At 41.5% G+C, this 11,672-nt stretch overlaps 1 protein-coding gene across 3 annotated transcripts in view; it reads left to right on the forward strand.

The window, feature by feature from the left end:
• The window catches only part of FNDC3A (fibronectin type III domain containing 3A), a 185,162-nt gene that overhangs the window by 121,636 nt on the left and 51,854 nt on the right, over positions 1 to 11,672 (forward strand). For all 3 annotated transcript variants that reach the window (XM_018560141.1, XM_018560142.1, XM_018560143.1), the window contains 3 exons: positions 2,517 to 2,742; positions 5,532 to 5,795; positions 10,379 to 10,437. In XM_018560141.1, coding sequence (XP_018415643.1) covers positions 2,517 to 2,742; positions 5,532 to 5,795; positions 10,379 to 10,437 — 549 coding nt within the window. The remainder of the gene's footprint in view (positions 1 to 2,516; positions 2,743 to 5,531; positions 5,796 to 10,378; positions 10,438 to 11,672) is intronic.

The following is an 11,672-nucleotide window of genomic DNA, read 5'->3' on the forward strand; positions in this document are numbered from 1 at the left end:
TTTGCCAAGTAGACACTCCATAGGGATGACAGTTTTTTTCTACAATGTTTTGGAAATTAAAGTGACATTAAACCTTAATTATTTTTATAATTAGAAGTGCCAGAGGTACTTGATTTCACATTCTTTTCCCTGAGGATTGCAGCCCTTCTGGCTTTTCAGCTGTCAATCAACAAGCTAGAGAAGCCAGGGAAGAAAATATTCAAGCCTGATCTATGCATGATCAGCTTCTTTGAAGTGCAAAGGTGATATTAGGGGTCTGAAAGAGGGGCTTGTGAGCCCTTCTATGTGATGGCAATACATTTAAAAGAGGACTATGAGGTAACCTTTTTTTCCCCCCCCCCCTAATTCTCTTTAAGGTCATGGGAAGACATATACTAACATCCTCCCATAACCCAAAGCTCAGTATATAGCGGGATATTGCCAGCTACACTGAGTGGCCAGATTATTATGACCACCTGACGTTTGTAGGCAAATTAGCTATAATTTTGCGCTGAAGTCGCTAGAGGGCCAGACCATCATAAATAGGGAAGCAGGTTGTTTACCACGACTGTAGAAGTGATTTTTTTCTGAAGATACGGGTAAACAACGCGATTTAACAGCTTTTGAACATGGGATGATTGTTGGCGCTCGGAGCCATGGAGCGAGTATCGGCAAAACAGCAGAATTCGTTAAATGTTCAAGAGCAGCTGTTGTTAAAGTGCTTAAAGACTGGACTGTCAGCCGAAAATCTGGGTCTGAACGTGCGAATTGTGGCCGTCAGCGACTAGTCAATGTTAGGGCAGAACGGAGAGTGGCAAAACTGGTACAAGACAACAGAAGGGCAACAGTGCAGTGTCAGATTCCTCGCATCACCTTTCAACATCTCGTGGAGTCACGAGGCGGCCCAACAAAGTCATCTCGTGGAGTCACGAGGCGGCCCAACGAAGTACTGATGGGGTTGTCATAATAATCTGGCCACTTAGTGTATATGCTGAGAGTGCCGCAGCCGGGGTGGATCCCAACAATACTGTCGAGATCCACCCAGCGGACTGATTGACAGCAGGCCCTGCCTATCTAGAGGCAAAGCCAGTTATGTCCGCCCTTTCCCCCATCCATCCCTCCAGTCAGTGTTGGAGGATCGGGGAGGGGGGAATCCCTGTGGGGAGCGGTGACTGATGTTCACCGCCCTCTGCAGGGAAATGATCGGGAAGTGAGCGAGCGGCTGTGTGTTTTCACTCACTTCCCGATCAATAGAGCCGACGTGTGACAGTTTCATTGTCGCACTTCTGCTTTAACTATGAGGATGAGTGTAATTCACTCTCCCCTATAGTTCTCCTTTAAGTAAAAAAATAATAAAGTAAAATAAATGTAAAAATACCCAAACATTTTTTTAAAGTTCCCTGCCCCTGCTAACACACTAATAATAACACATCCGGTGTGCCTTCATATGAAAATAACGATTCCGCTGCACATGTTGGGTGTTGCCAAGTGTGCCAGAATGAGAGCAAGAATTCTAGTACAAATATTAATGGATAACTTTAAACTGATGACCTTTACAGGCTTATAAAATGTCGTCTATGGACAATTTGGGGTACCGTTTCATGGGTGCACACAATTTTTACCTCTGCCATGTTGGGTATTTACTCAGCATAACCTCATCTTTTATATTTTACAGAAAAATTGGTATAATATTGTGTTTTGTGCACTAACATTAACTTTGCCTGTCAGATACCCAATGCTAGTCTAGGGCTAGCTGTGTGTAAACCGACAGAATTCCGGTTACCCCCGACTCCAGCCAAGTCCGGAAAAACAAACGGATCAGAGACCTAATTTGCCAGACCTGATCCTGATGCTGGATCGAGGGTAAACACATGTCCCTTTCCATCTCATTCCCCATTCTCATACCATTCCCCAGACTGACATGGGGTCTGGTCATTTCAGTCTTTTCCTCCATCACAATAAAGAGGGAAAAACTGGATGGACACCGAATGCACAGCGGTGACATCCGATCCATACCTCTCGATAAGGAGGGGATCCGTGCACAGATTCCCTCCTGATCAGCCCGTGTGAAAGGGGCCTAAAATTCTCAAGTCTGAATGCGATATACATCAATCAAAGGTTGAGGAAGTTAAACAGCACAGGCTTCCGAAGTGCACTCCCCATTTACCATGTGGATAGTTCTATATGGTAAGTCTGCAGTGGATTAGAGAACTCAGCCTGAGGGCAGATTAGTGGACAGTATGTGGCCTCTGTGTCAGAATAGGCAACGTCCATCAGTGGCTTCCGGGACAAGTCTAGAGCCGAGAGCCAAACATTATAACTCCAATATTCTACAGAATTAGAATAAGCAATAGTACATTTTTCAAATTCTCCCTGTTGGTTAATGCACTGTCATTGTATTATGCTCTCTTATATTCTTTTTAATATCAATAAACATTTATTGCACAAGAAATGAATTCAGATGTTCACCCATCTGGACAGAGGTTGGTGGGTAAGCCAGGTTCAGCTCACATTCTCCATTTTTGTACTCTTTGTAGGTGATTGAAGACAATGGTGTGCGGAGAGTTGTAGTTGTTCCTCAGCCCCCAGAATTCCACACAAGTGGTCATGCAGTTATACATCGACCTCCACTGCAAGGCTTTATTCCCCTTCCAGCTATGATGCCGCCTCCTCCTCGTCACATTTACTCACCGGTCAGTGGAGGAGATATTGCCTCTCAATACACGCCTCAGTATCACCCCACACAGGTATATGGAGATTTGGGTAAGTACTCTGTCTACTTTGTTTTATTATAAAAGCTATGTTTGGGGGTTTATGGGGACCAACTACACATCGACACAAGAATATGTTCATTGAACACCACACTGCTATGTACACAACAAGCCTTTTTTTTTGGAGAGAAGTAAACGGGGTTAATACCTGTGTCAGTTTTTGCATCACTGTGTTTGCTGGAGAGATTTCCCCCTTTCCAGTACTTGTTACACACTAGGTTTCTAGGGGGAATCTGCTTAAGAGGGGCCCAGAAAACAATAAAAACACAGACATGGATTAGAAACTGTTCCCACCCAAGCGTTTTTGGTCCTGTTTAGAAACTCTCTCCAGCTAGAACATGAATAAAAACCTGACTAACTTAAAGTTGAGGTAGAGTATTTTAAAATGGGGGGGGTATAGAGCTTTTAGCCGTAATGTGTTAGTAAGCACCGTATATTAGCCCACTATGACAGACTTACCTGCCAAACTGATCCCTTCCAGTGCTGTGCTTCCTCTGAATTTTTTATTTTGATTACGGGCACATCTTCAAATGTCATCCTGTTTGCGACTTTGCAACAAGTGATGAATGGACTTTAGAGGCACACTAAGGGTTAATATATAATTATAGTATCCTTTCCAGGTAGTGGCTATTTGTAAAGGGGAACACTTGTTACTTTGTAGAATATTTGCATGATGGCTTGAGGAAGGTTTGATGATGATGACCCAGAACTGTTACCATTGCTTTGAACTAATGGATTGAACTTTGTAACAATTTTTGCAAAATAAAAGAAGACAAAAATGTTGTAACTTCGTGTTTTACTTTTACAATACCAAGGACTTGAACAATCCATGAATACCTTTTCAGCTACATTTTATGATCAAATTTTGTTACTAGCTTCTTTATTTATTTTATTGGTCTTCATTATATTTAATATTTTACTGTTAAGGTTGTGTACAAGATTACATCCTGAAGTAATGATATTGACAGCCAACTAGGACTGCTGTGACCTGAACAACTAAATATGGCTTACAAGTAGATGAAGAGGAAGAATCTATTAATGCTGAACTGCAAAATAAATAAAAACATACTGAGGGGAATTTATCAAAACTGGAGCAGACAAAATCTGGAGCAGCTGTGCATGACAACCAATCAGCTTCTCTCTTTCATGTTCAAATCTTAACTGAACAAACTGATGAGAGAAGCATTTCCCTAAGTGTGTCAGCACAGCTGCCCTTCCCAGTGTAAACGTAAGCTAATGAAGATGCCCTTTGGGATCTCTAGTGGTCGCCATAAGCGCGGAGGTTGTGGCTTGAGGCTGTATATGAGAGCTTCTGTCCATCCAGTCCTTAGATTTACAGCACAGCCAGCCTGGAGACCTTATTTTTCTCTACAGTGGTTGAGTAATACAAGTAGGTTTTGTCTGTGCCCCCAGCATGTGATTGGGCAGTAAGGAAGAAGCAGCAGACTGATTACCCCATTTCAGTATCGCGCAGCTCTCCCCTCCAGCCGTTCCTTACAAGCACTGAAGCACTGCAGCACACCTGATTGGCTCCGGAGGCTGTTTCTCCCTCTTATAGTCTAAGCTCATATATAGAGTACTGCAGGATGCCAATACCAAGTCGCATTCAGGTGTTTACACCAATAGTTACTATCCTAATAATTTTTTATGTACACATACCTGTATATATTTTAATAAATCCAACCCAAACAATAAGGTTTTGGGTGGATCACAGTGGTGTCAATCCTCTGATAGCTGTTTGGGTCAGTATAGAAATTCAGCTGTAGAAATGTCATCCTAGTTTCTTGTTCTGTTCTATTACCATGTTCTGTGCATGGATGTCACACTCTGCTCCAGTCTTTATTTATTCTATAGGTAACTATCAGAGGATGATTGTTTGATCCAGCAATATACGTTTTCCCTGCTTTAGCTCCTTCTGCATGTCCAATGACATCACAACAACTGGATTGTCCTTTCCATTCCTCTAAAAATAAAATTAGACATATCTTTAACATATCTTTGAATGCTTTAAACCAAAGAGGATAAAATCTTATCAACGAAAGAGGCAAAAGGCACAAAGATGCATTCAGGTTGACTCGGTGTTCTAACTGGGTTTTTGGTAATCTTGGGCAGGGTATACAGTGTAGGATCATTGAATGTGTGAACCGCAAACAAAATCACCATGATCTAATGTCAGGAATTCTGTGTGGTAGCCAGATCACTAAAGTCTGTTGGTAACTTAAATATCCCTGTCTAGATTTGCCAATTAAGATGATTTACTTACTGCTCAGATTAAATGATGTTCTTCAGTGAATTCTAGAAGCAGGGAAACATGGAATCCACCCTTTAATTTCCTTGTTTTTTTCCTTCAGAATTCCTGCAGTCATTTTAACAGTTGAGTTGGTATACATATTTGAAATGTGTTTAAAGCTGAAATCAGTCTTTTGTGTCTACTCTAAGAATTGCTGGGCAAGAGCTTTGGTGGGTTTATTGGGGAGCGCATGAGACGGCATGAACATTTGTCTGCAAATTTGTAATACTGAAATATATTATTTTACTTTCCTTTTGCAATATGGCCATATAGCTGAAAAAAGAGACAAACGCATCCCTAAGACATCAGCATACATTTACAATGCTGTTGGAAGATTCCTCTAAATGTATTTTTAACTATGGAATTGTGCCTTTAAACTTTATAAATAGAATTAATATAATATGTTTGTGTTTTTTATAGTTTGTTGAATATTGTAGATGTATATTGATTCATTTCTCAGTCATTTCTGAACTCGTATTTAATGTCCCCAGATCCACTATCACATGGGAGGTCCAGTCTCAGAGATGAGAGGTCTAATAAAATACATGAACGACTGCAGAAGAAGCTAAAAGACAGACATGGTGCACAGAAAGACAAACTCAACAGCCCCCCATATTCACCCAAGAAAAGCACTTCTCCGGTCAACGAATCCAATGGCGTAATCAAAGGGCAAAACAGTCCATCTCTAAACACAGGACAGTCCAAGAACAAGCAGAAAGGGAAGACATCGGCCCAGGTAGAAGCAGAACCGCCAGGTAATTGTGCCCGTAAAAAACTATGCAAAGGATGGTTTAGAGTTAATGCATTGCCACAACTTTAAAGAGATTCATATTTTTAATTCTGTGTATTTTTAAACAGATGTAAATGTGGGATATTAAAATAAATGTTAATGTCTTGTATCTTTCTGAAATAATCAGTCTTTACAAATCTGCAGTCTACACATTCTCCCGGCATCCCTGTTGATCCTTTTATTATTATTATTATACAATATTATACAATACTTTTATATGGCCAACAGTTTGCACTGCACTTTACAATATAAGGAAGACATTACAGTTGCAATACAATTTGAGACAAGATTGTTTAGGAGGATCCTGCCTGTAAACATCTGGTGCCCATCTGTTAACTTACCTCTACCTACTAAAGCTCCCCCTCCACAGTGACCCTCTGTTGTACTCTGGTTTGAAGTCTGTTATATGTCTCTCACTGCCTATAGCTGCCCCTAAACATAAGATGACTGTGTGGGATGTGCAGGCATGAAAGACATTTCTTAAAGTGACACTAAACTCAGGAGTTAAAACTTAAAATGAATTTAAATAACTTAAAACAAAAGGATCTTATTTGTCTATCACTCGGCTGTAGATCCTCAAATCATCTCTGAATTGGTGCCGACACTGTCCTTCCTTCTGGAGGGTGGCTACTTTTGTTCCCCATGGTCCCTGTGTGTGTTGTAAAGTAGCCAACGCTCCAAGCTCACTCCCGTGATGGACTACAATCTCATGTTTAGTTTACTAATTTGTATTGAGATTATAGTCCATCATGTGAGGACACTTGAAGCGGGGGCTACTTTACAACACACACAGGGGCCATGGGGAACAAAAGTAGTTACCCTCCAGAAGGAAGGACAGTGTCACCATGAATTCAGAGATGATTTGAGGATCTACAGCCGAGTGATACACAAATAAGATCCTTTTGTTTTAAGTTATTTTAATTAATTTTTAAGTTTTAACTCCTCTGAGTTTAGTGTCACTTTTGGCAAAAGTAGTTACCCTCCAGAAGGAAGGACAGTGTCAGCACCAATTCAGAGATGATTTGAGGATCTACAGCCGAGTGATACACAAATACGATCATTTTTTGTTAATAGTTAAGGGATTTGAATTCATTTTTAGGGTTTAACGCCTGAGTTTAGTGTCACTTTAAGAAAGAGTTGGCTTACCTAAGGGGATCAGGAAAAAGTCTGCCAAGCAAATCCATACTTCCCTGAGAACAGTCAGCCGGGGGTTGTCTGGAGAAGTGAAAGCGTACCTTTTAACTTCCCAGTCCAACCATAACCACATGAATTGCACAATTATACTATTACATATGTGAGCACTTTTAGCTTTCCTGAGCAAATTCTGAACACTGTATGTGACATGTACTTTCACCCAAGTTTCACATATGTTGTTCAGTGCATGTCAGACAACCTCTTCATTACTGCCTAAAGGTCAGTACCTCAGTAAAGTGTTCTCTTCACTCAGTGCTGCAGCCTAGCAAATTGAACATTTTCTAAACCCGTGGGTTCTTAAAACAGATGACCAGTTCGATCATTCAGCCACCATACAGATACATTGAGATTGTCATGGTGGTTCATAGTAAGCAAATTCTTCTCATAGATTAAATAAGGTAGAGACCGCTACAGTGCATTCATGTGTGTATTTTCTTTTAGGCAACAATGTAACAAAGTACAGAACAGCATCAGGCTTATAAGTAACAAGTAGTGTCACCTCAAGGAAGACATTCGTGGTGTATTGTTGTAGAACAGTCCTGCCAAGCAGGAACTCTGATACAATATCCATAGTTGTCAAATAAAGACCAGTTTGGGAATTATCTATAGCAGAGCTGTGAGAAAAATAGAAATGCCTTCAATAGATTTTCATATCTTAAACCCGCTATATTACAGAAGTTGATTTTGGTCAATTAGTTTCATATAAATGTCATCGGACAGAAAACGCTATTTGAGAACAACTAGAAAATCCAGAAATATCACACGTTGTGTGTCATACACAGTATTACATTTAATTGACTCCACTCTTGTGTTGAGGTGGTGATTGAATGCCGATATGGATTCAGTGTTGACTCTTCAGATAACAAACCCATCATCTTTGTAGAGCCATCACATGGAGTGGTCGGAGAATGCTACATTAGATAATGAAAATTAATGTTCAAAGTCATTTATAAATGTCCCTGAGAAGTGGCTACATTAGAGCTTATGGACACATTTTATTTATAATCAACCAAAACAATGTTTTAAACAAACCGGTTTGTCATTTGTTGTATAAACCACTAGAGGAGATGAGAGATATCTGCTTTAATCCCATCTGCATTTCTAATCGAGGTGTAAACGTATGAAATATCCCATGACATCACTACAACTGGATTGTCCTTTCCATTCCTGTAAAAAATCAGCCTCATCTTTAAAGGAGAACTATGGGGTCAGGGCTTTTCCCCATAGTTCTCCTTAGGGTAACGGGAGGACACAAACTAGCGTCCTCCCGTTACCCTAAGCTCAGTATACCGCGAGCTACAGCGATGTCGAGATCCGCCCAGCTGCGTGAGTGACAGCTGGCTCTGCCTATCTAGAGGCAGAGCCAGCTGTACCCGCCCCCTCCCCAGTCAGCGCTGGCGGATCGGAGGGGGGAATCCAGCCCCTCCCCTGTCACGGCAGAGAGCCGTGACAGGATCTAGAGGTGAGCGAACGCCGGTATATGGTCGCTCACCTCCAGATCTACTGAGCCGACCTGTGACAGTCTCATTGTCACAGGTCGGCTGAACTATGAGGTGAGTGAGAAGCACTCGCCTCATAGTTCTCCTTTAACATATGCTTACTTGCTTGCTTACCCGCTGGTTTGATTTACGCAATCCTTCCTAACACTTAGTCACTGGAGCTTTTTTTTCAGGTTTTTTATTAAAGTATTTTGAATGTAAAGATTTTTGTCTGGATTGTTGCTTCTTAAAGAAGAACTCGGGGAATATAAAGCAATTTACACATGCAGTGGGGCTACCCTCTCACTGCAGAGGTTAAGTGCTTGTTTTGTCTAGGGGGCTCAAATATAGCGGTATTACTCACCTGATCTTACCAACTCCCTCCAGGCTGCTAGACCGGTCCCCTTAGCCTCTTCTTCCCTGGGCACCGGCGGTCTAAGGGCCACTAACGCCATCATGCCTTGTGCAGGTCCACTGGCCTGCAATAGATGTGAGTACGCCGAGGAACATTCCTTAGATGGAGTGGAGGTGGGGAAAGGTGAGTACTGACCTCCATGGGACAGAGGATCTGGTGTGTAAAACTGCCTAATTGGAGTCCCCTTGACAAAATGAGCATTTAACCCTTGCAGTGTGGGGGTAGCCCCACTGCAAGGGTACGTTTTTTTATATTTTACCAGAGTGCTTCTTTAACATATTGCTAGCTTTATGGTGGTGACAATCGAGCATTTCAACTTGATCCCTAGCACAAAAAGGAGCCATATGAGATGCTGGTAAAATAATCTGAAATGATGAAGTCTTTCAGTGTTTTTTTACAACAAATGACAAACTGGTATGTTTAAAATTCCTTATTTTGCCTTTTGTTATATGTATGTTTAGGAATTTTGAGTGCAAAACTATTTGTGAATAATTTGTGATTGTAAACTTGAACCTTGAGGTTAAAACTATTATTAAAGAAGAACGCGGGTAAAATTTGTATTACCCCTTGCATTAAAAGGGTTAACTGCTTGTTTTGGTCTAGGGAGGAAAATAAAGTTATACTTACCTGTCCTCTGACTTGGCTTGCTCTTACCAGCAAAATGGTAATATAATATGGACTTCAGGAGCCATCTCTATTGACAGCCAGTAGAGAAAACCTCAAAACTTGGGCACCGTCTGTAATTTTAAGGAACATTGGCTGCCTGAGTCCTGGAATTTGTCCAGCCCAGGTTAAAGCTGGCCATACACCTTACAACCATCGCACGACTTTCGTTGTGCGATGGTTGTAAGGTCATTAAAATTTCGTACGATCTGCCCATGTTGGACGGGCAGATCGTACTTGCGATCATCGCAAGCCCTCCCCGCTGAGGGGTGGGATTGCTGATGATTGCAGTGCTGAGTGGGCAGTGTGCGCTTGCGCACACCGGCCCATCCGGCATTTGTCTTCCGAGCACGCTACCAACCCGCCGAAAATCTTACCATTTTCGGCGGGTTTTCGAGCATGCTAGGAAGACGAAAGCCGTGTGAGCGTACAGTAGATGCCGTCGCACGCTGCCCATACACCTGCCAATTATTTACGATCGCGGGATCACCCGCGATTATCGTACGATAATAGGCAGGTGTATGGGCACCTTTTAAAGAGAGATTTGTATTGCACCCAGCAGTCAGAGCTGTATGTGATCATGCAATCATTGATGCAATATAAAGCTAGCTTTATTAAGTTTATTTGCATATAAATTCAAATGTGTGGGGTTTTTTTTGGGGGGGGGGATTATTATTACTTTTTGGCAATTAAATAATTACATTGAATATATTTCACAGACCATCAATTTTAGCTTTTATGTGGATGAAGCCCACACAGAAACCTGTTGGTAAATGATTGTATTTGTTTCAATTATAGAAAAAGATGAAGAAACGAAAGCACTGGAAGCGCAGCTTTCTAACATTTCCAAGCCGGCGGTAGGTACTATCGGATACCGTTTTCTTTGTGTTTTTCCATGACAATATTGCAAAGATATTTGTTCATTTTTTGTGAAGCTCTCACGCTGCAAGGAAGTTGTGTCTACTTTTGTGTGTGTTTGCAGGTATAACATCTTTTAAGGTTATATGTTCACGGGCACTCTGTGCTCCTCCCTTCTGGTCAAACAGACCTCTAGTCACCTAATCCAGATCTAGAGACCTGCATGGCCCAATTATGCTGAAATTCTCAAACATGAAGAAAAGCAGTGATATGAAGGAGAAAAAGCTAACAAATCTTGAAAGCTCAACCCACCCCACCCTGGTCTCACTAGTACCTTTGCTGGGATGTCCCCCAGCTCTGTTGCTCATCTGCAACTCTTGCAAAATACTGGGGGAGCGTGTGATTTCCTCCTAGGATTCAGTGCTTGTGCCTTAGCAGCCAGTCACTATATGTTTGTCATCAAACCTGCGTATGCCCCAAAGTCATCCAATATGAAACTTAGACAAAGTGGGGTTCCAATAAGGAAACAGAGCACAGGGAATGCACAGGGTATCTGGGTGAGGGGTTGGACCTTCCAGAGACTGTTACTTTGCCCTGAAGTATGTCAGGGCAAGTATGACAGTATGTCAACCTTTAACCTTGAAGACTCCCTTGCTTATAAATATGCACCTAACAGTCCACACACTAAAATCTGGAATGTAAAACAAAAGACACAAAAGTTAGGATAACCCGTCAAGTAAAATTGTCCAATATGTTTGAAGTCTTTTATTCAAGTTAGAAATTATCTAGATGCACTGTCGTGACACCTAATAGTAATAGAAAATTCTAATTCTTTCTTGCTTGCCCATTTTTTTAAAAAAAGGGCTACTTCACTGTCCATAAGACTGTTTGGAGGCTAAAATGGGGGCCCCAGCATTAGAGGTCAGTGAGTCCCTGATCACACCTAGGCGTTTTTATGCGCAAAACACAAAAAAAGCAATGCATTCCTATGGGGCTTATTTACACCTTCACATCAGTACACATGCGCAGAAACACGCAACGCGGGGGGAAAAACCACGCATCTATAAAAAATTTAGCGTTTCCACATAAAACGCGCTGATTTACAAACGCCTGTGTGTGAATGGAGATGGAGAGTAGAAATGTCTCTGCATTGTGTGCGTGTGTCTATGTATAGATATATATTTTATATATATATATATATACACACTGAGTGGCCAGATTATTATGACCACCT

The sequence above is a fragment of the Nanorana parkeri genome, unplaced genomic scaffold (genome assembly GCF_000935625.1).
Source record: "Nanorana parkeri isolate BGI_ZX_2015 unplaced genomic scaffold, ASM93562v1 scaffold434, whole genome shotgun sequence".
Classification (NCBI taxonomy): domain Eukaryota; kingdom Metazoa; phylum Chordata; class Amphibia; order Anura; family Dicroglossidae; genus Nanorana; species Nanorana parkeri.